At 40.7% G+C, this 23,835-nt stretch overlaps 3 protein-coding genes across 3 annotated transcripts; 2 read left to right on the forward strand and 1 right to left on the reverse strand.

The window, feature by feature from the left end:
- The first annotated feature begins 1,238 nt into the window (after positions 1–1,238).
- On the forward strand, positions 1,239–5,794 carry LOC112282993 (uncharacterized). Its single transcript, XM_024521264.3, has 8 exons — positions 1,239–2,630; positions 2,761–2,893; positions 3,006–3,221; positions 3,329–3,484; positions 3,665–4,384; positions 4,522–4,638; positions 4,915–5,261; positions 5,553–5,794. Exons 1-8 carry the CDS (start codon positions 1,387–1,389, stop codon positions 5,704–5,706), a joined length of 3,087 nt encoding a protein of 1,028 aa, XP_024377032.3. The 5' UTR covers positions 1,239–1,386; the 3' UTR covers positions 5,707–5,794.
- Positions 5,583–9,703, reverse strand: LOC112282992 (uncharacterized). The gene is made up of 7 exons (XM_024521263.3): positions 9,306–9,703; positions 8,778–8,960; positions 7,931–8,533; positions 7,278–7,727; positions 6,746–6,918; positions 6,362–6,548; positions 5,583–6,194 (listed from the first exon to the last, which is right to left on the reverse strand). Exons 1-7 carry the CDS (start codon positions 9,522–9,524, stop codon positions 6,096–6,098), a joined length of 1,914 nt encoding a protein of 637 aa, XP_024377031.1. The 5' UTR covers positions 9,525–9,703; the 3' UTR covers positions 5,583–6,095.
- A 6,029-nt stretch (positions 9,704–15,732) lies between these two features.
- Positions 15,733–23,779, forward strand: LOC112282647 (uncharacterized). Its single transcript, XM_024520555.2, has 20 exons — positions 15,733–16,187; positions 17,361–17,692; positions 18,054–18,122; positions 18,326–18,463; positions 18,617–18,734; positions 18,877–18,959; positions 19,168–19,263; positions 19,470–19,638; positions 19,848–19,990; positions 20,117–20,203; positions 20,354–20,539; positions 20,672–20,839; positions 21,025–21,145; positions 21,260–21,329; positions 21,449–21,533; positions 21,671–21,791; positions 21,898–22,112; positions 22,249–22,357; positions 22,501–23,091; positions 23,203–23,779. The coding sequence occupies exons 1-20, from the start codon at positions 15,974–15,976 to the stop codon at positions 23,391–23,393; spliced, it is 3,306 nt and encodes a 1,101-aa protein (XP_024376323.1). The 5' UTR covers positions 15,733–15,973; the 3' UTR covers positions 23,394–23,779.
- The last annotated feature ends 56 nt before the right edge of the window (positions 23,780–23,835 follow it).

The raw sequence follows: 23,835 nt of genomic DNA on the forward strand, positions 1-23,835 counted from the left end.
AAGGGGTCTTTGTACGTCTTTGGTTACTGGTGTTTATCGTAGAGGCTTTGGATTGCCTGGTTTGGTAGGTGTTCGGACATACAGAAGCGTGGCGTTGTTGATTGTTGATATTGTTACTCGTCTTGATGGTGGTAGCCCCCAGGTCTTGAGACGTCGGGTGTATTTTTGGAGTGAAAATTTTGACGTTGATCAGTGTCGGAACCGTCCGCGTTAGACATCTGCAACTTTGGTTCGGTGCTAGGCGGTACCTACAGAATTGTAGAGATAGCGCACTGCTGCATGTCCCTCGTCGTTGGTCAAGAGAGGGATACCTTGGAGAATAGAGTTGCTGTGTACACTGGTATTCTAGGCTGTGACATTGGATTTTTAGAGGCTCAGACTGTGTCTTAGGTAAGGGATCATAGGCGAGAGTAGAAGCTTGACGACAGGTAGATGGGTCCAACAAAGATGTGTACCCGCAAGGTTTGTAGATAGCACTGGGAAACTGGAATAGGAGGTCATCGGAGAGCCGCCATTGTCCCCATCCATTGGTTGTAGATACAGTAAAGGATGCGTGTGTGGAAGCGTAGATACGTGATAGGATTGAGGGTGAGAGGAGGTTGCGTGAAGCCACTTGGGACATGCATCTTCATGGAATGACGAGAGTAGATGGAGCAGTGAAACGCGGAATACGTATGGTTAGAGCCGTTTGGTGGGGGCATTTGTCGGGACGTCGAGAGTTGCTTCGAATGGCAATGAGCGAGTTTGAGTGTGATTCATGGAACGGGGTCAGGACTTGAGTTTGTCTTAGAGTTTGGTGGCATAGAAATGGTAGATATTGAGCATGAACAATTGATGCCAGAGTTACGCGAGTGCACGCTGTTCATTTTTGTGAAATTGAACTGTGATTGTTTCTTTCGATCAGCAATGTCTGTACTAAATCACATGCCACTTCACGTTCACTTTCACTTGAATCCTGACTAATCTTGGGATCGAAATTTTTTTTATCGTTAATCTCATTCTGAAGATTGCTTAGAATGGAAATATCGCGGGTACAATTACGAGTTCTGAAAGATTCTTGTCCCACTTATACTCCTGAACAGACACACTCTTTCATTATGATGATGTGCCTCCCTCTTTGTTGATGGAGTACATTCCTGCCAAGAATTCGGCAGACGTCAAGCTAGGGAGGGCGAAGTTGAAGTCGCCTTGGAACAGAAGCTTAGAATCCTAGAGCGGTCAGCAGCAACATTTGCACCATCTTCTCAATCTCATACAATTGCAAGTTCATTTTGCCGTTTTCTAATGAGAAAATCGAATCAAGTGGCACATCGTTCGTTTGTTGAAACTCCCGACAGCCACCGAAGAAGCTCATGTGTCTGAATCTTGTGCACTTCATTCCTGGTCATGGCGAATGGCAACCTCCCACGCCGCATCTACAATCCATTTCCTGGGCAACCGAGAGGTCTGCATTTTGTGCGCGGTCATCTCCACTTCAATGCTAGCAACTTGACCTCAAGGAAACTGTTTGCGGGGAAGAATTTCCTGGTGTCTTGGGACTCCGAAGCTGGCTGTCTGTCAGTTCACCACCGTAACCAGCAGGATCGCACTTTGTGGGCCACACCTCGCCATGGAGGATTCGTCTATGCAGCATTGGGCGAGTCGACCACCTATGAAAGCCGAGGGTCATACTCTCTCTATGACAATGTTGAGATGCATTTCACTCACCAGACTATCGAGGACATTGGCACTTATACTGAGTTTCAATCACGCAACGTTTTTGAAGGTCCAAATTTTTCAAGAAATTCCAAACTAACGAAATGTTGTAATGATGCCGCAATCGGGATCGATCGTTGTGGAATTGATTTGGTGAATCTGAGAAGTCCGAGGGCTCACAACGATCACTCCGAAGTCGAAGTGGATCCAGACGGAACCACTCTCAATCGAGACGAGGGTGATGCAATCGTTGTGCTCACCGGGTGTCTGTACACAAATTGCAAGCTAGCGAAGGACGAGCTTCGGCTACACGATCGCAGAAGAAGTTGTGAGGAGAGGAGCCAATTCCGTGAAAGGAATAACAATGACGAGGAAATGGATGCCGCCTGGTTTGCGGTTGGCCCCGACGGCGATGATCTTAGAGCCGGAGTGCGCTACAAACTGGTGTTCTCTGAGAAAAGGGACAACCAGCTAGGCTTTCACGTTGAGCTGGATTCCCCTTTCAGAAAGAAAGCAGAGACATTTTTCTCATTCAAAAGCTGGAGGTTCGTGGAATCATCTAGCGAGCTAAGGTTATGTCTTGAGAAACAATCGTCCACGTTTCGAAGGCTGGTCCCAGAGCTTGGATGTCAGGGTCGAATTTTTAGTTACAGGCTTGGCGACGTCGATCGATGCCACAGGGGTGGTTCTTTTCGGGGATTGACAAGTGAGAATGGTTCAGGATTTCATGGAGATGACGAAATGCAATGCATGCCAAAACTTAATCGCGTCCTGCTCACCTATGCTTCCGAAGCAGGAGAAAAGTTCTATGGATTTGGGGAGCAGTTTTCGTGCTTTGACATGAAGGGAAAACGGGTGCCTATCATGGTTCAGGAGCAGGGGATTGGGAGGGGAGATCAGCCCATTACAATGGCAGCTAACTTAGTCTCATACAGGTGCAGAATCCTCCGCCCATTTTACACAACTTCATTCCTCCTACTTCAAATCTTCTCTCATCGCTTTAGTTTCCAAAGTTGCAGTAGCAGTGGGGTTCAGCTACTTGACAAGACTGGCATGAAATTGCAGGGCAGGAGGAGATTGGCACACAACTTACGCACCTTCACCACATTATCTAACGTCGGATATGAACTCACTCTTCTTGGAGGGATATGAGCACTGTGTCTTTGATCTTACAAGACCCGACTGCGTCCAACTTCAAGTAGGTTTCTACGAATTGGTTTTACTCTCAGTGCGTCACTGCATCGATTCTTTTAGAATTGAGATATGGTTGCCAAGACTGGGACAAGACTTTTTATGCAAGTTGCATGTAGGTGCATGCAGGAAGCATGAAGGGGCGAATCCTTTACGGTCAGAATCCACCCGAACTCATCAAAGAGTACACGGCAGCAGTGGGCAGAATGCGTGAACTGCCTGCTTGGATTACGAAGGGCGTAATAGTGGGGATGCAAGGTGGTCACAAAGCGGTGCGAGATGTATGGCGAAAAGTGAAAGAGTATGATGTGCCGCTCTCTGCTTTCTGGCTACAAGTAAGTAAATTTGACCTGTCGGAATTGATCCATGGTTTTTAGCTCTCACTCGAAAGGCCCTGTTGACAACACCACAAATTGTGGAAATGGTTCGATTTCTCTTGCAGGACTGGGTGGGGCAGAGGAAGACCAGCGTCGGGTGGCAGCTGTGGTGGAACTGGGAAGTGGATCGTGACCACTATCAAGGATGGGAGGAATTGGTTCGTGATTTTAAGGCCTGTGGCGTCAAGACGATGACATATTGCAATCCATTCATTGTTCCGGTATGGAGCCCCACACTATTCCCCGCTTCCTTCTCGCCCCTTTTGCTTGAACAATCTTTAGATTCCTTCCTTCAAGTCATACCACGTCAGATGATTCTATCTGTCTAAACATGTTTTGAACGTCGATTGATATTAAGTTGGAGAGGTTTTGTGCATGACTGATATGTTGTGAGTTTGCAGACAGACAAGAAAACAAATCGGCAAAACGATTTGTTCACCATTGCGCAAAAGGCAGGATACCTGGTGTCAGACACAATCGGGGCTACATACATGATCCCCAACACAAGTTTCGAAGCCGCAATGCTGGATATTACCAACCCAGAGACACGCCGGTGGTTTAAGCACCTTATGTATGAAATGGTCAAGACAGGCGTTTGCGGATGGATGGCTGATTTCGGCGAATCGCTTCCTTTCGACTGCTGTCTGCATTCAGGCGAAGACCCAGCTACTGCTCACAATAAATACCCGGAAATGTGGGCGGAACTGAATCGTGAGTTTGTCGAAGAGTGGGAGCAAGAGCGACTTGTTGAGAAGCAGAAGAGAAAGTTGCAATCACCGGTCGATTCATCAAGAAAGGCCGAAGACTTCAAGGACTCCGACGAAGACGACGACGATGACACGCTTGTCTTCTTCATGAGGGCGGGCTACCGAGGCAGTCCGCGGTCGGCAACGTTGTTTTGGGAGGGTGATCAAATGGTGAGCTGGGGAGCAAACGATGGAATCAAAAGCGCAGTGACGGGGTTGCTGTCTAGTGGAGTTAGTGGATATGCGTTCAATCACAGCGATATTGGAGGCTACTGCACAGTTGATCTCCCCTTCATCAGGTACAGCCGCACTGAGGAGCTTCTTCTGAGGTGGATGGAGCTCAATGCCTTCTCCGTCATATTTCGCACGCATGAGGTGAGTTAAACCCTAAACCTCTGCAAGTTCGGATTAAAATGAGTGCAGTTAGCAGGCCTATTCCTTATAGACTTATAATCATGGAGCCTGCCAGATTCTACGCAATCGAGCTGATGTAAAAGCATGTAATCAAACAGGGGAATGTCCCGAAAGCGAACACCCAATTCTATTCTAATGACACAACTCTTCGGCACTTTACTCGAAGTGCCAAAATCTACAAGGCTTGGGAGTTTTACCGTCGTCAGTTAGTCAAGGTACGGAACCATTACCACAAGAATCAGTGTGTAATAAACAACGATAACTTTTCGGTAGCCTCTACTCTGTATATCATTAACTTAGGGCTTCAAAGAAATAGAAATGGCAGTTGTGCAAGAAGTTATGGTACACACAACTGCCTTAAGCGGAAGAAATCTGATCTCAGCTTCTTTACTTTTCAATCAAACCCTAGGCACTAAACAGTGACTTCAAGTTTCCTTGTGTCCCAGTCCCTTGCACAGAATTGAATGAACATAATGTAAATCGTGATTCAGGAGGCAGCAGCAGTTGGGATGCCCGTCGTTAGGCATCTATTTCTCCATTACCCAGAGGACAAGTACGTTCAAACCATAGTTTACAAACAATTCTTAGTTGGGAGCGAGATTCTTGTCGTTCCAGTATTAGACAAAGGCCACACACAGGTGCAAGCATATTTTCCCAGCGGTGATGTCTGGGAACATGTGTGGACGGGTCATCAGTACAGAGCCCCAGCTACACAAGGTCTTAAGGTTTGGGTGCAGGCACCCCTTGGATATCCTGCTGTATTTGTGAAGAAAGATTCATGGGTCCGCCAGCAGTTCATTCATAATTTGGAAAAAGAGAACATACTTGAGAAGACTTGGTAACACATTTTTTACCTAACTATTTTAGAGAAGCCTTTTCAAATTGAATAAGCCTAAAGTTGAAGAAAACAGGATTCTTTCACACGTTAATGATGTACATAGATTGATGTACAGGGATTGTAGCATCTTTCGATACCGAAAGTTGTACAGGCTCGTGTTTATACTAGTTTGGAAAGCAGTGGTATGCTGTAAAGGATTTGATTTCTGTCTGTTGGCATATGCTGGTTGTAAAATTTTCCGTTTTAATGACGAGTATCACACACTTAATTAACCATAATATGAATGGCCAGGGAAAAAACGAAAAAGAAAAAAGAACATGATTGTCACCAAACGTCCTCTCAAAAGCATCTTTCAAACCCTCACAGGGAAATGGCAAAACACTTTCTCCGTCCGTATCTTCCTCTCTGTTGCATTCATTTACTAATAGCTATTCTATACAACTAAGATAACTTCACCTGTTCTCTCAAAACTTGTTTCTATTCAAAAATTGTATATCAAATAAAAACTAATTAGGTAGGGCATTGACATAAAATACCTACTCAATTCGTATATGCTACAGAGGGTTGAGGTCAATTTCAATCTAACTAGCTCAATTCGAGAACTGGGCAGAGCAATACCTTGAATATCTCAACTAAATCTAATTGTCTCAAACTAAAACCATTTCAATCAAAATTTGTATGATGACCATGAAGTCAACTACATCCATAATATTTCCTTCAGGACCATTCGCTATTGCTGCCTTCCTCTCTAACACCTAAACATCGACCTCATTACTTAGTGAATATGAACTTTGAAGTTCAAAATTGGGAACTTTTAAATAACGTGAAACAACATCATTGAAGCAGTTGGTACTTCTCAAGGAAATTTGAGGGGTTGCTCAATGCCTTCTTTGCCCGCCAGTAAATATTGCTTGCCTCTTGAATGTTTCCAGCCTGGAGAATAAGCAAGGCGAAAATCAACGCAAAATTAGATGACTGTAAATTAATTGTTCAAACTTGATTCTGATATTTTAATAAATAGTTGAGCAGTAACCTTGAATGATGCAGCACGGGGAAGTACGCAAATCTAACGGGTAAATGGTTTTGTCAGCGAGTATTACCTTCCTCTCTTGAGCACAAAACTCCAACCACAGCCCATCATCGTGATGGCCATACAGTTCAACTCCTAAATTGAACAACTTCCGAAGCTGTTTGAGAGCTTCCGCGTTGCCATCAACTACCGAAGCCGCCTCAATGGCAATACAAGATTTCAAGAAATTTAAACCTGGGCTTGGAAGAGCGATCAGCCTGAAAAAGAGAAAACAACTTACTGATTGAGAAATTTTCACGCATGTCAGGGCGACGAGAGAGATGCCAGTAATCTCATGACTGAAAGCGAAACTACGCACAACATATCTAAGACTTTCCTTTCATTAGTAGTACCGCCCGTATGAAGGTCAATCAATGTATGCAATAGGCTACTCAAAACAAAGAGGAGTTAATACCGGCTGTATATTTCGCGTGCGCGCTGAAGCCCTTCAGCATGAAATACATAGTCTACCAGAGCCGCCGCTACCTCAGCTGCTGCGTGCTTCCTGATAGTTCCGGCCAAAATACTTTCTAAAAATTGTAAAAACCCATCAAGTTGCTTTCGATTCACCGTCTGAGCTTCAGCAGCCTGGGAGCAGCATACTTCAAGGTTAATAAGACATACGAGGCTACCATACACAGATATAAGAGGAAGGTTAAGCAAATAAATATGGGCAAAAAGGAAAGTAATGCTATGACCCAAAATCCAATCGATGTCATCTGTTACTACTAAAAATTTCCACGTACTTGGTACAGGGACCAATCTAAAATATGTCAATTCATAAATATAAACCTCAATGACTGCGTAGAGGTTACAGGTCGAACATACAAGTTCATGTGAAGTTTGCTAAATGAGGCACTTACATGGACAGCACCAATCCACTTGCGACAATTTCCTTGACCATCTAAACCATGAGGGGTCGCTGGGATGAATACGAGAATACTTACCATTTGCAACAATATCTTCACATCGTCGTTAGCCATTTTTAACGATGCCTTCAGAAGCTTCATATGCTGCTCAGAACCTTGAAGGTTCTTCACACTGCTGAGCTTAGTCTCTATGGAAAAAAGCTGCATCCATATTCTTGAAGACCCGCAAGTTGAGGCAGTCTCCTTGCATGAGTTTTCTAATGACTCTATGGCTGAACCTACATTCCCCCACCGCAATAGAAGACCAGCTTGACCTTGAGCGAGCGCTTCACTCTCGACACCAGCTACTTTGGCGCGTTCATACAATGTGAGCAGAGTTTCTGCAGATTTCTCTAAATTTTGACTACCATCAGAGGATTGATCAGCTTCAATCTGCTCATCATCATGTTCTAAATTATTAATCAAAAAATCAGCATAAAGTTCATACATACGTGCTGACGAGACGGATTGAAGGCCTTCTTCATAAACCTGCACAGTCAAACATAAAGTATACCAGCCAGTTAGCAAACTTGATTGCAAGAGCTTCCCAAATTAGCAAGTCAATAATGCACCATATGTGTCTAGGATGAACATTACACTAATAGGTAAAACAGTCGATATCACAATGTCGAACGGGAGAGTGAAGCATGAGACAAATCAATCAGCGACAAATATGAAAGGACATGCCATACATTTGTAGCTTCCTTCCTGCACTCCAAAATATCCATCCCCTTGCTCTCAGCTTTGACATATTGGCGTCTTGCAAGCCAAGCCCAACTATTTTCATCTGTGACAAAATCCTTTCGCATACCAGCATATATTTCCTCTTCAAGCGCCTCTAATTTTTCCACATCAATAGTTTCAAGAATCTCAAGAAACCTTTGCCGAAATTGAAGATTGTCCGGTATTTCAGCAATAGCATTCCTGTATATAACTTGAGCAATCTTGCAGCTCGCTGTGTGATGGGACACACGAGGTTTCTCTTCCGTCGCAGCTACATCTGTTTCTGAATTGGAAACACCATTTTCATGAACCTCGCCCGCTTCTATAATAGCAGGCTTCTCTTGTGAAGCCAAACCTAAAACCAACCTTCTAGCCTTTACTTTCTCGGCAAAAATTAATTCCATACGAAAATATTCATGCCATAAAATTTCCGATTTTGGGCACGATCGAATCCCTTGTTGCATAAGAGACCGAGCAGCAGTCACATTCGAATTGTGTTCAGCCTCCCAAACTGCTGCATAAATCCACAATCCAGGAACTGCAGGATGCAATTGAATAGCCTTCATCATCACCTGTAAGAGTGAAAATAAGGTAATCGATGTTTTAATTCCCTCGACAACTTGCAAGAAGACTTCATTCACGATTGGCAAAGTAAGGCGCAGATTATACCACATACAACAGGCCATAGATTGAATAAAAAAGAAAATGACAAGATGCTGTAAAGCAAATTCGTAAAGCAAGATGCTGTAATGCATTAGGAATATGTCCACTCTACGCGAGAAAAACCTAGCATGGATGTAGAGTGTCAAAACTCACCTTCTGGACCCGGCGAGTGCCTCGAGCCCGGCAGAATTCGGCATATCGTAGCCACAACTCCAAATCCCCTTTGAATTTCGTCACAGCGCGCTCATATATCATCATAATGCGCATGGCATTACTCCGATCACAAATTGAATTACGCCATGATTCACCTTTAGCTTTGAGGCTTTCACATAATACCTACATCAGTGGAAAGCATGGTAAGAAATGAGGTCATAAGGGAAATAAACCTCGTCTTAACTTACTTATAAGCTTCGCAAAGTCTGCATTAGTCTGTAATTTGATCCGGGTTTAAATTATTATTTGGTAATCAACAGTCTCCTTACACATTTGTTCCTCTGAGAGAATGCGTACTAGCTTTGGTTTCGTACAATCTCCTAATGCGAGCTGAAGTTGAACTTGGGAAATGCACTCCGCTGGCAAATTTCATCTAAAAATCCTGCCCTATTTGGACACTGGAGACAGAATTCCGATCGAGCACTCGAATTGCTAGGAGAGAAGCATACAATCCCCTTTGCATCTCACCTTCTTCCGGGCCCGCCGGATAGTCTCCAGCTGCGTCTCGTAGTCCACATACCGCAAAAAGTCCTGCTTGAGAGCGGAGTGGCGCTTCAGGAGGTATTCGAAATCACGTCGCTGCCGCGCAATCTCCTTAATCTCGTCTCGACTGAAAAGCCCCCGCTGCTCCAAATCTTCCAGCTCGGGAAGCATCCGCTCCATGTGGTAAGCCACGGTGTCTGCCATGGCTGCCTCTTTTCACTACCGCCCTGCACTTCGTCGTTCCCCCACCTATAGTAACCCGAACCTCAACAGAATGCAGATTTGCAGCAAATTGGACCCACAAACTCGACAACCCACAAGCTCGAAACCCACAAAAAGTGAAGCTTTGCCTCGCGCAACGACAAGACCCCAATCCCCTCATCCGATTAGGGTTTAGGGTTTTAGGGCTTGAAGACTCTGGAGTCCTATTCACACCTTACTCCCAGATAACGCAATGACTTTTGAAAATGACCTGCTTTTCCTTTAGTGCTTCATTTCTATGTGTTTAGCTTATCTACAGCATTTGCATTGTGTAATATAATTATAAATGCTGAGATGAAGAGTGTGTGTGTTGTCAGAGTTACGACCAATTTTTAGTAATGATAATTTATATTTATAAATAAATGCAGCCATAGTCATAAAAAGTATCAAAATTTTAACATGGTTACTAGGAGAAACTAAAGTATCTTTTTAAGTGTCTCGTGGATGCTAAATAATATGTTCTAAAATGAAATTCCACTCTTGCAAGCAAACAAATAAATTTTTATTGCAAAAATGCTAGCCTTGTAAGAATCTGATGTGGCAACAATAAGGCAAGGTGTTTTATTCTAAAATCATGGTAAAAGTAGGCTTCAAAGAGTCCAATAAAAAAATCCTAATTAAATTGCCAGTACTTGCTCATAAACCTGTAAGTACTATTGTGCAAGTTCATAAGAGAAAAAAGTATTGGAAACACTCAATACATTATGAAAGAAACTCTCCATGACTCCAATGAAAATTCCACAAGTCAAAAGGAGTGGTTGCATAGTATTACTTTGAAGAGAAGTAAGAAAACATATCATTTGCCCTCACATTTTTAGTGTGCGAAATTGGGTCACATGGAATGTGTGGGATGAAAGAACCTCTGTCTAGTAAATCAAAAAATCTCATTTTTGGATCTTGTATTGTGAAAATAAAATAAATAAATAAATAAATAAGATCTCATACATTTTATAGTTCAAGTTTTCTCAATCTGTGCCAAGCACCAGATTCCTCCTATCAAACCACAACTATCCCATGACCTCAGTTTTCCACAAATTGTGCAAACTTCATATAAATTTTAGTGCACGTGTGTGTTTGTTCATTATTTATTTATTTTACTCTATTTTTGGAGACATGTATATCTGATGAAATTTGGCTTACACATGGGTCTACACCATAACTTCACAAGCACTTCAACCAAAATTTCACACCAAAAATTGGAAGTATGATCCATGTCTAGCATATGTGGCGGCATTTGTACAGAGTGAGTTGGCAAAGCCGCCCACATGGCTGCTTTACAATGGCCCACCTGGAAAACCTCATACAAAAGTGCAGATACATGAGCTTTTGATATATGTATTCTATTAGTGTGGAACATATATTAGACTTCTTTTTGTGGTGATAAACATTGTGACTCATACTCCACCTTTAGTAACCTTTGCAATACCTAGTGGTAGATGAACCTTCAGCTTATCCATCATCTCAATTCCTTAATTTGATATTTTTTTTTATTGTACAAAACAAAATCCTATGTTTAAGGAAAGTAAGATATTAGGGCATTTGTTGCAAAGACAACAGTATTACTAGTGAACCCCAATATTTTGTTCTATTTTGTGGATGAGTGCATCAGTAAAATGAACAACATCTGGCACATTGTTGAGAGTGTGAACAGATCAAGATTCAAGATAAATGTTTAAATTTGATCACTCAGATCTAACAATGGGAGTACTAAAAATAAAATAAACATGCAAGGCACTATTATTCATTTTTATTATTATTATTGGTACTCATTGGCAATTTGTGAGTGATTTTTGAAGCAGGAGTTGAAAGATGGATTTTTCAAAGCTCCTCACCACTTTGTAAACATTTTTGTATTTTTCTTTTTTCTTTCAGTTTTATGTATGTCTCTTTATTTTGTTTTCTTTTTCTTTTTCTTTTGCTTTACATAATTTCACTAATCACTCATTTTTTGGTATTTTTTGGTATGTACTTTTCAAAATACATTCCCAAGCAAAACAAGATCTTTGAGGTGTTCACTTGTGACAAAGACAAATGCACAAAAATAAGAGTTGTGCTAATACAATCGATGTAAGCCTTTAATAAGCTAGAAGTTGCTTCATGCTTAGGCCAAGAGACATTTAATTTCTTAAAAGTGTCATATCAAGAGACAAGAAGCAACACTATAGTAAAAGAGATTCATTTGAAAATGCCAATCTTGCTTAGTTTAATGCTAAAAGGCAACACATTGTTGCCAATTCATAGCTTAATAGAGCACTAGCATTCTAAGTAATCTAATGTGAGCCTTGCTGCTTCAACATCTCAATGGGCTTGATTAGAAAAAAAGTCAAATCTCTTGTTGCATCATTAAGACCAAATTATAATGCATCAACCAGTATGGACATACTTATATTGCTTCTAAATTCAATCTCAAAAATCTAATTCATAGTTGTTGGCATCATTAGTACCTTCAAATATTACTATTGTTGCTTTGAGTTGCAATGCATTATTGTCAAAGCCAAGATTGATGAGTGCAACATCTACAAAATCAATTAATTCATTCTAATAAATTGGGCAAAAGTTGTATGGAATGAGATTTTGGCAATTACTATTGCCAAATACTTTTTGCATATTAGATTATTTAGTAATGAATAAGATGTGAATGATGAGACAAAACATTTTTTCTAGGGCTAATTTATATTGCAAATAAATAAGCTATTGTAAATAGATTTTGGCAATAATTGTTGCACTTGGCATAGCATATTCTATGTCAATTAAATCCTTCCTCAATCTTGTCAAAAAAGCTAATATATTGTATGTAGAGCTATATTGCTAAGAGTTGTTTGTATTAGGAGCATCAAAAGACAAAGATGAGAAGCTAAATGGGGATGAAAAAAAAAAACTTCAAGTTCAAATCTTAGTTAAATTTTTATTATCTTTAGTAAACTCATCACATTACTTGATTATACCAAACCTACCTATTTTATGGTGCATCAAGTCTTGCAATGTATATGCCATGATATTCATGCCACCAAAACTAGAAGGATAGTGCACTTGAAGCAACAAGTTCTACTTTGACTTTGGTGATTGTTGCAACTACAAACATATTTTTATCAAAGAAATCTTTGACAACATGAATCTTGTAAAACTTTTGAGACTATTTGAAGCAATTGGGTGTATATTCTACTAAGGAAAAATTGGTTGTGCAACTTCATATAATCTATCATCTTTCTTATGAAAGATTTTATATGTAACTTAATAATTGCAATTTGGAATATTTAATATTAAAAATTAGAGGTCCTACCTTAAAGCCATAGAATCAAGTTGATAAATAGAAAGTGATGTTAAAAAAATAAAAAATAAAAAACTTTTGGAAGATTAAAAAAAAAAAAAATACAATTGTGAGTATATATGTATATATGTTTTATAATTTTAAAAATATAAATGTGATATATCTTATTTAAAAAAAAATCAACCTTGCATATTCTTACAAAACTCTAATAAAAATGATTTCATTTCACAAGTAATATAAGTCCATAAAATATTATGATGATTTTTAGACTTATCTATTTTTTTTCCTTAAAATTTATTTATTTGAATGAATTTCATATCTTCTTGTATCTTTACATTGAAATATAATTTATTATTATTAATACTATTACTATTATATAGACTTATTAACTATTATTATATTTTATCTTATTTTAATATATATATATATATTTATTTATTTATCATAAAAAAATATATACTTGCAAAAATCAATCCTACATATTTATAGATGTATGAATGTATAAATAGAATAAGTAACCCTTTTAGCTGTTGATCATATTGATTAAAGAAATAAGTTAAAATATAAATCAATCAAACCATCAAAGTATCATAAATTTAATTAATCAAATTGATTCCAATTATGTATTTTAAATTGAAATAATATTTTATTTATTTTAATAGGATTATTTTGAAAATATAGATATAGAAAAATTATATAGTAAATGTCATAAAACATCATTCTAAAATACACAAAATATATTTTACTAAATCAAAATTATATAAAATTTTGAATAGTACATTTAAAAATAAAATTGATATTATAGTTTTAAAATAATTCATGTTTTAAAAGTTTTAATTTTATTTATTTCCTTTTAATAAAAAATAATACATACGTATATACATATTTATATAATTTTGTATTTATATGAATATTTCATGCATTATAAAATTTGTAATTGAGATTAATTTTTTTTAGAAGTAGTTAAATAATTCAAAGAAAGAAATATACATGTAAAAATATATAAAATATGAATTTTTATTTAATTATAACTTGATTTTATACATCTCAAGAACAATTCCATTAGGTTAAGTACTGCAATTAGTAAATCTCTTAAATCTGAGTATATGGTATCATAGTTCTTACTTAATACAACAAATATTATACTGTAAAGATGTTGAAACTAATCTTTCTGCTAAACTAAGGCTAGAAACTCTATCTTTCTCTATTTTCAAAATCATATCTCTATTTTTAGAATCATTGAGGAAGTGGTTTAAACTACAGACAAACTTGTTGTCTTTCATCTACATTAAACATACAAAAATATAACACACAATGACAAAAACTAGAGTTGAAACTTAAACATTGACAATGGTGTATAATGAACTACATATTGCATGTATTATTGATATAAAACAAAGAAGAGAAGGCACATTTTTAGCCCATTTTTATGAGCACACATACAACTGAAAAACCACCACTCTTTCCAACACAAAAAAAAAACCTCTTAAAAACTACCACAACAGCATTAACATCCATGTACACAAAGAAGGCATTGTTACTGCACTCTGGTAACTTTTACAGAAGGACTGGTCAACCTCTCTTAAACAATGGTATCTCTTGTTATTGTTTGTTGCTTTATTATTATTATTATTATTATTTACTTAAGCAAAATGATTCAATGACACACTGCCCTCTTTAATGATTTGTGGATCTGAGCCCAACTGAGCCATCCACATGCAAGATGCTAAAAACAATTGTGGAGTTGGATTTAAGGTAGTTTTTTCTGAGCAGAACTGATTCACCCACATGCAAAAATGCTGTAGAAAATGTGACAGAGGAAATTTAGGGCAGTTTTGCAAAGGGCACACTTCAGCACTGAGCCCCAGGCTTTGCTTGATCTTGCTGACATTAAGCATGGCTTCACAGGGGATGCTTTGCCATCATTCTCCCTCTATACACCTTTGCTAAGTTTCTGAATATAATTTCATGCTAAGCTTTTGAGTCACACAAACCCACTTACATTAAAATTATAATACAGAAAACCAACAAATATATCAACATTGCATGTCCATCTTCCAAACAATTTACTACCCTGGTTTTCAGATTCAATATCTCTAAAGGCAGTAGTTGGACATTGTGCAATGATTCATGAATACTGACACAAACTTTTCCAGAAGTTGTAAGTAAAGTTTGTACACTAAAAAAGAGTATAAAAAAGAAAAGAAAAAGGCGAGTGAGCGAGAGAGAGAGAGAGACGAATGAAATTCAAACAAAAGAAAAAAGAAAAAAAGTAGAATCCAAATGTCATTTTCATAGAGAATCAAACCATAAGTCATGAGTCCACAATACTGAAAGACAAAATGTAATGAAAAAGAAATATACAAAGGTGTCTTTTTGATATTATTATCAAGGTCAAAACGTGGGTTTTGGTATTGATATTTTGGCAGAATCAACCAATCGATACGCAGTTGTATTTGTTTTCTTTTTTCTTTTGTTTACAGTAAGAATGAGAGACAAGCACAGAAATGTTGGAAGAATCAAAGCTTCGGAGAGAAAGAAAAACAATGCAAGAGTGAGCAGAAGAAGAGGAGAATGGGGGAAGAGCATCAAGGGAAAAAAGGCTGAAGGATGAAGGAATTGGGGGAGCAAGTGGCGATGGCGATGATGCGAAGTGGATGGTGCAGAAGAGGTAACGAAATGCGGGCGAAAGCTGTGAGGCGACGGTGCTAAAATCAGCCCGAATCTGATGAACCTGAACGCAGGGCGGCGATGAATATGCGGCGATTTTTACTGGATTGCGAGAGGAAGATTTTTCTCCACGTGGCCGAACTCATTTGCGCAAGTGGAAAGCGTTCTGTCTGTTAGGACGGCGTCCAGGACCTGCACGAGACTGGTGATGGTACACGATGCGATGCTATGCGATACGCATGCGAGAGAGAGACTGAATTGTGGACTGATTGTAGACAATTATCAGCTGGTGGTGGGCTAATTGCGAGCGGAGAAGACGAAGCAGAAGCAGAAGCAGAAGAAGATGCCATTGCCGTCGTCTTCGATTCCTGCGTAGCTGCTCCGCCAGTCCTGGCAGGTGCCATGTTCTGCCGCTCCACAGGCATCATCGGCTATTAATCCCGTCTTCAATGCTATGATCTTCACTACATCTCCCCACCTCTTGCCTTCCTCCTTGCGCTCTCTCTGTGGGTTGGATCGCCCTTGGGTTCGTTACGCGGGTTATTCGACGTTGCGAGCTAGTTTTCTCTGCTGTAATAGTAATAGTAATAGTGCTGGTGGAGCGCGCCCGTCTCCTCCGCAAGCTTCTGCAATTGAAGGGGCGTTCTTTGAAGGAGGCGCCACTACCGGTGGGTACCTTGTTGGTTGTGTCGGTTGTTGTCGATGTTGCGTTCAGCGTGCTGATCAATTGTGCCGTCTCCTTCGTGGTGGCCAATGTGCTGGGTTTCGGAGTTGCGATTGTGTGGTATGCTGTGGGGTGGAGAGCGTGAGGCAGTTGTGATTCGTTCGTGAGACGCGTCTTTGTAATTCTTTGGTTACTGGTGTTTATCGGAGAGATTTTGGATTGACAGATTTGGTGGGTGTGTGGGCACACAGAATCGTAGCTTTTTTCATTGTTAATATTGTTGTTTATCTTGTTGGTGGTAGCCACCGAGTTTTGAAAGGTCGGGTACTTTTTTTTGGGTGAAAGTTTTGACGTTGATTAGTGTCGGAATCGTCCGCGTCAGACATCTGCAACATTGATTCTGTACCAGGTGATACTTACAGCATTCTAGAGACACCGCACGGCTGCGTCTCCCTCGTCGCTGGTCAAGAGGGGTACCTTGGAGAATAGTTTTTCTGTGTACACTGATATTTTAGGCTGCGACATTGGTTTTTTTTTTTTTTTTTTTTTTTTTTTTTTAGAGATTCAAACTGGATCGAAAGTTTCCAGATAGCACTGCGAAATTGCACTAGGAAGTTGTAGAGAGTAGCCATTGTCCACATCCATTGGTTGGGGATCCAGTGGAGGAAGCGTGTGTGGAATCATTGAGGCAATAGAGGATCAAGGGTGATCCTTGTAGGAGAGAGAAGGTTGCGTGAAGCCACTTGGGATGTGCTCTCTCGTGGGATGACGGTAGCGGATGGGGTGGTGAAACGCGGAATGCGTATGATTAGAGTCGTTTGGTTTGGGCAATTGTCGGGAAGTTAAGAGTTGCTTCGAATTGGAATGAGCAGATTTGAGTGTAATTTACGGATTGGGATCAGCACTTGAGTTCGTTCAGAGTTTGGTGGCAAGAATGTTAGAAATCGAACATGGACAATTGACACCAGGGTTGTGTGACAAAACGTTTGATAAGCTGTCCAATTTGATGAAAACGATTATTGCTTGTTTCTATATCGAATCGTATTAATTGCAGGGCGAGTGAAGTTTTCCCAAAGCATGTGTTCACTGTTGTGTCGCATGTACGGGATCAATAATGAATGTAGAGTGATTGGCTTGGTGATTTCCTATCTAATGAGAGCTGTGTTACGATGAACAGGAGTACGTGCTGGACAGCCAAGGCCCCACTTGAGTGGCAGAGCTGCTGGACCAACCTCGTTTTTCACGAGTTCTTCCGAGGTGACTGAGTTCTCGGTGGGTGACAAAGACATGGAGTCCGCTGATGCCATGGTCTGTATGCCAATAGTCAGAGAAGCTATTTTTCGGTTCGATATGTCGGATGCTGCACGACAACAAGCTGCTCCGTGTCTTTCCTTTGAGAATCCGAAGCTTCGAGATGAGCCAATTGACCAGTCCAGCCCCGAGAGGAAGACTCCCGTCTTTGTCCCACGGATGAATATGGATGGTGGTCAGCAAGTTGTTACGTTTTCGGTGAGTGCATTGGCCCATTTTTGATAAAAAATCAGATGGCAGACGTGATTCTGATGCTTTCTTTTACCACTCTCAACTTTTTACTTCTATGGTGTACTGTACGTTACAGTAAATTTATAAATACTTAGGCATGAGTCAAGTTTTTCGGCAGCCATTGAGATTCTTGTAAGTATTGCACGTGGAAAATGTGCTAAATTAGAGAGGAATCGCGACTGATGTCTTCATTTCAGCAACAACCTCAAAGTTTGAAAGGCTTGTGAGATCCAGCGCCGCTGTTTGCAGAAAGTACTACATGAGAATATTGATAAACAAATCTGGTTTTTTTTTAATGCCTTTTTTATGCTAAATTTGTGCTATGCAGCTGCCTGCTGGCACCGCATTCTATGGAACTGGAGAAGTGGGTGGATCGTTGGAACGGACAGGGAAGCGGGTGGGTATTTATTGACCAGTTGATTTCTCTATTGGTTTAATATCACCACAGCGTGATTATTTATTGATTTATTTATTTATTTATTTGTTTTTGGAGCTTATTTCTAAACGTATAGATGGTGTATCCGACATGCTGTTATGCTCATCTGTCGGTGATATTGTACAGCATCCCTCACGCCTACTATGTTTTATGCGTTCTTGCAGATATATACATGGAACACAGATGCCTGGGGCTACAATCAGAATACGTCGTCATTGTACCAGTCACATCCCTGGGTTTTCAGCGTGTTGGAAAATGGGGAATTTTTTGGAGTACTTGCAGATACAAGCCAACGTTGTGAGGTGATCTTTCGTTTTCTTATAATATCTGGCATGAATTTGTTGCATGGTTTTGGATCGTAAGATGAATAACCCCAAGGATTATTATGTGCGTCAAGCAGATATTGCTTTCTTTTGGTGCACTGTATTACTCATGCTGCTGTCGTTGGGTTGCAGATTGATTTGAGGAAAGAAGCGGTTATCAGGATTGCAGCTGAAGCGCCATATCCCGTGATAACATTCGGGCCGTATCCCAACCCGGAGGCGTTGTTAGTTGCGCTTGCGAGTGCTATTGGTATTTCCTGTCTACACTTTCTAAATTCTGTGGAACGCACTCACTAGTGGTAGATGTACTCAGGGACATTGTTGCTAGATGATGGTTTCATCGATGTGCCACGTTTAACTTCGATTGATCTTGAATTCCCGGTTGTTCGCAGGCACCATCCAAATGCCTCCGAAGTGGGCTCTTGGATACCAACAATGTAGATGGAGTTACGAAACGGCAGAGAAAGTATCTAAGGTTCGCTAAATAATATTTATTCATGTGTTCAGGATATGAGATATTGTTATTTGTTTTTATTTATTTTTGTTTTTTATACTGCAAATGGTTGTAACGACATTAAGAGGCATTTTGCAGGCACACTCAGTCGATAATTATATCAACGATCTGAACCTTCCACAAGGAAATATGGGAGATGACTCAAGTATGATGTGGTGTTGTGACTCAGATTGCTAATACTTTCCGGCAGAAGAACATACCTTGTGATGTTGTCTGGATGGATATCGATTACATGCATGGGTTCAAGTGCTTTACATTTGATGAGGTGCGGGCCTCTACTATTACACCCATTTTTCAGTCAATCACGCATGTTGAGTATTCTGTTTACAACTTCGTGTGGTTTCAAACTTGCATTAATTGAGGGTTCAAACCTTACTTTTGCTACCAGCGGCTGGAAGAACAAGGTGGCATTAGATTCATGAGCTGATTTTGATGACTTGTTTTAAAAAGAAATCCTCTCCATTTTTGTAGAACTTCTTCCCAGATCCGAAGGCTCTTTCAGACGAGTTGCATTCCATTGGCTTTAAGGGGATCTGGATGCTTGATCCCGGGATCAAGGCAGAGAAAGGTTGGGACGTTTATGACAGTGGAACTGAGGTGGACGCTTGGATTCAAACTTCGAATGGGAAGGATTTTATTGGTATGTCACTGCGCCGGCATGGTTGAATAATTTTCTGTACGCTTCACAAAGTTGATAAAATTCTGCTTGCTTTTAATTTAGGAAGACAAATTACAACAGCTTGCAAATACAAGGAACTGGGCAAATATAAACACCTAAAATGGTGAAGTTATTTTCCCTTTCAGGATTTCGCATTAGACCCTTACATTTGTCTTGATGTTTTTGAACAGGTGAATGTTGGCCTGGGTTAGTCGTGTTCCCAGATTTCACAAACAAAAACACCCGCAAGTGGTGGTCCAAATTGGTGGAAAAGTTCGTTGCTAATGGTGTGGATGGTATTTGGAACGATATGAACGAGCCAGCAGTGTTCAAGGTATGCTGCAAATTTCTACGTTACTTGTGTCTTTTTTTTAAGACTTTCTTGGAGGTATCCATTCACTCTCTCTTTCTCTGTCTCGATTTGAAACATATTTATATCGATAATATCAACACCGTGCAGACTGTATCCAAGACCATGCCGGATACCAATATCCATCGAGGAGATGAGGAACTTGGCGGTGTTCAGTCTCACAAATATTACCATAATGTAAGTGCTAGATTTTATTTATTTATATTTATATTTATATTTATTTTTAATCTGTGAAATTGGTTGAAGTGGGTACATTTTTTTTGAGTAGTTTTCCACATCGTAAAGATACTATCAATGTGCCTTGAAGCTCATGAACAATTACTGCAGGTGTATGGTATGCTCCAATCGAAGGCCACAATGGAAGGTATGTTGGCCGCCAACAAAAACAAGCGACCATTTGTGCTGACCCGAGCAGGCTTCATTGGAGGTCAGAGATACGCTGCAACCTGGACTGGTGACAACTTAGCAACTTGGGAGCATATGGCCATGAGTGTTCCTATGGCTCTAAACTTGGTGCGTTAACCCTAATATTCCTATGCACGCTCTTCGATCTGATGCAGCTGACAGCTTCCATGCAATCGCATCTTCGCTCTTCACTCTGATGCATCTGACATCTGACAGCTTCCGTGAAATCGATTCATGTAGGGGTTGAGTGGACAGCCATTCGCTGGCCCTGACATCGGTGGATTTGCTGGAGACGCCACTCCGAAGCTTTTCCTTCGATGGATGGGCATTGGAGCCATGATGCCTTTTGCCAGGGGTCACTCCGAGCAAGGAACTATTGACCAAGAACCTTGGTCCTTCGGTCCAGAGGTATATCTGAAACTCAGTTTATTAAAAATTTCTTGAGATATTGATGCCACGATTAGGCTTACAGCACATCAGACTTTTCTGTGTATCTAATTGATAATGAACTCATTTGTCGTTCATGACACTAAGTTCATCACTGTTGGGTAGGCTTTAGTACTGATTCAACATCTGCTCACTTTCTTCTGTAGGTGGAGGACCTGTGCAGACTCGCTCTTAACAGACGATATCGGTTTCTGCCCCACTTTTACACCCTTTTCTACCAGTCACACAAGACGGGCTTGCCAGTGATGACACCCTTGTTCTTTGCTGGTATGTTACTGGATTTTAGCTCTATCATGTTGATTGAATTTCATTAAATCTCTTTGGATTGTCTTAGAATCAAGGGCGATGTCTAATGGTTGCATCACTTGTCGATTTTGGCAGATGCGTCCGACCCCTCTCTTCGGAAGAGAGACGACAGCTTCTTGCTTGGACCTATTCTTGTTTCTACTTGGTAAGTTGTATCTACCTATCTGCCAATTATTCTTAGGTAACATTAGTGCACGGAAAATCCAAGACAATGCTTTCAACCCTGTGATTACTTTTGGATATCTGACCTAGTTCTTTGTGCAGTCCTACTCCGAATCCAAGGAAAAACCTGGAGGCGGATCTTCCGAAAGGCATTTGGCGGCGATTTCATTTTGAAGATGACAATCCGGTAAGTGGTCATCTCACTCGCCACCAAAATCCACTTTCATTTGATACAACAATCTATCAACTCTCTGTCTTTTTTGTTAGGATCATACTCACCTGTATCCTTCTCCTGATTGTTCCTCCTTCTGTCGCTTATTTCAGGAGTTGCCACTCTTATTCTTGAAAGGAGGAGGCATTGTTCCAACTGGTCCTGTCATTCAGCATGCTGGCGAAGCCAAGCGCTCTGATACTATCACATTGCTGGTTGCTCTTGATGATCAAGGCAAGTCCCCATAACCTTCCGCCAATCGTCTTGTTCCAAAAAGATTGCGGAGGATGTATTAAATGTCTTACCTGTGTCTTGCAATACATCTTTGTTATCTCTTCAGGAAAGGCCGAAGGAATCCTGTACGAGGATGATGCTGATGGCTTCAGTTTCCAAGATGGTCAGTATTTGCTCACTACCTACGAAGCCCAGCAGGTGTCCATCGAGAACGTTAGAGATGGAAGTGAGGTTGTAGTAAGAGTTACTCGTTCTGAAGGCAAATGGACGAGGCCTGACCGCCAATTACATGTCCGACTTCTGATTGGCAACACAACCGAGGTATTAGTCGATTTCAAGCTTATGAAGATTATTGAAAAAAACTTTTACTCTGCTTTGCATTTTCTCTCTTTCGCTCTCCCCCCATTAGGATGTGTGTACAAAACCTTGCGAACTTGAGAATGACTATTCTCTGCAGGTTGAAGGCGAGGGAAAAGACGGAGAGGAAGTGAGGATTAAGGTGCCGCCTAAAGCTCTTCTTGATAAGATAGAGGCAGCCAACCACGAATTCGGGATTGCTGAAAGAGGTATTCGTTATGATCTTCTACAATATTTTGCTTTTGCCATCACCAAGTTCCTTGAATATACTCGAGTTCTTTGTTCTATATGTGAATCAGAGTGTCACTTTCTAACTCTCTTGATGAATTGTTTTTGTTTTTACCTTTTGCAGCTAAGACACAGTCAATCCTGGATCAGGTATTCCAGGAGCACGAAGCTGTGAAGGGCGCCGGTGTTGTCCTGGAGCCTATTGACTTGGTGGCCGGCAACCTTGAACTTAAAACCGTGTCATGGATCGGTGGCCGCATAATTTCAATCATTCACAAGCCATCCGGATACTCATGGTTGGAGGGAAGGTTTGAGTCTGGGTGTTACGAGGAGTACAGTGGCAGCGAGTGGCGGTCTTCGGGATGCACGGAGGAGTACAAAGTTGTTCGGCATTCTTTGGCAGCCTTGGATGGTGAAGAGTTTCTGGGACTGGAAGGTGATATTGGCGGAGGTTTGGTTATGGCTAGAGATATTTCTGTTGGCAAAGAATCGCCTGATACTTTGAGTATATCTTCGAGGATTGAGGCGAGATCGGTCGGTGCTGGTTCCGGTGGCTTTTCAAGGCTCGTTAGGCTCCGCATTCGTCCGCTGTTCAAGTTGGATCATCCTCTTGTCTCCATGGTGGAGTACACTGCCATTGATGGTACTGAGCATATACTTCGAGCGACCACGGGAGTTGCAGAAATGGTGTTCACCGGTGACAGCAGACCAAACGGTGAGCTGCTGGAGATCTTCGTTTGTCTTGACAATCCTTTCTCGTGATTTGAGCTAATGTGTGCATGTTTACCGGTCCAATCTTTTTACGAAAGAACACTTGGATGTGCAGGCGAATGGATGCTTGTGGATAATCAAACTGGTCTGGCGGTGGTGAACAAATTCGATGTCAACCAGGTTGAGTTGTGTATGGTCAATTGGCTCCCAGGATCTGTTACAATGGAACTATGGTCCGAAGAACGCCCAGTGTCAAAGGACACGCCTATCGTCGTTTCGCATCGATATGAGTTCATCCACAATTAAAGCTAGATTTCGAAGAAGATCCATACAAAAGACGGTTATTGTAGCTCCTACTGCGGAATGTTCGTGACACTGCCGAAGAATTATGCAGTCTTGAATTTTATTATTGTAAAGATTTGAAGTGTTTTATGTCACAGTTGTAAACCTCTACTGCCACTCAAATTTTGGTTCCACTGAGGTTGCAATCCCAGATAATGGATTATTCTTGTCGGGTAATCGTAGAGAACTACTGTGAACGCTTCTGCTGGTATGGCGGGGCCCTGGATCATACACTTTGAGCAGATCGTTGAACGCATGAACAGTAATCTTTTGGGAGGAAATTAGTGTTACATGTGCAAACGAAATCAAATTAAAAATAGCCAGTTTAACTGGTTTGTTATTGCTTCCTACTTCTGCGAAAGCGTCCCTGTTTGCGGATGACATTAGCCGCCATAACGTTTCTGAT

Source organism: Physcomitrium patens, chromosome 5, assembly GCF_059467195.1.
Source record: "Physcomitrium patens ecotype Gransden chromosome 5, ASM5946719v1, whole genome shotgun sequence".
Lineage (NCBI taxonomy): Eukaryota > Viridiplantae > Streptophyta > Bryopsida > Funariales > Funariaceae > Physcomitrium > Physcomitrium patens.

Bases quoted from the DNA above. Each gene is read 5' to 3' on its own strand.
- LOC112282993 (XM_024521264.3), top strand. From the start codon at position 1,387: ATGGCGAATGGCAACCTCCCACGCCGCATCTACAATCCATTTCCTGGG. The intron at 2,894-3,005 runs GTAGGTTTCTAC...AGTTGCATGTAG, and splicing joins CCGACTGCGTCCAACTTCAA to GTGCATGCAGGAAGCATGAA. The intron at 3,222-3,328 runs GTAAGTAAATTT...TTTCTCTTGCAG, and splicing joins TCTCTGCTTTCTGGCTACAA to GACTGGGTGGGGCAGAGGAA.
- LOC112282992 (XM_024521263.3), bottom strand. From the start codon at position 9,524: ATGGCAGACACCGTGGCTTACCACATGGAGCGGATGCTTCCCGAGCTG. The intron at 6,919-7,277 runs GTAAGTATTCTC...TGCTGCTCCCAG, and splicing joins TGAAGATATTGTTGCAAATG to GCTGCTGAAGCTCAGACGGT. The intron at 6,549-6,745 runs GTATTAACTCCT...TCTCTTTTTCAG, and splicing joins GCACGCGAAATATACAGCCG to GCTGATCGCTCTTCCAAGCC.
- LOC112282647 (XM_024520555.2), top strand. From the start codon at position 15,974: ATGATCTTCACTACATCTCCCCACCTCTTGCCTTCCTCCTTGCGCTCT. The intron at 18,464-18,616 runs GTGATCTTTCGT...GTTGGGTTGCAG, and splicing joins ATACAAGCCAACGTTGTGAG to ATTGATTTGAGGAAAGAAGC. The intron at 20,840-21,024 runs GTATATCTGAAA...TTTCTTCTGTAG, and splicing joins CTTGGTCCTTCGGTCCAGAG to GTGGAGGACCTGTGCAGACT.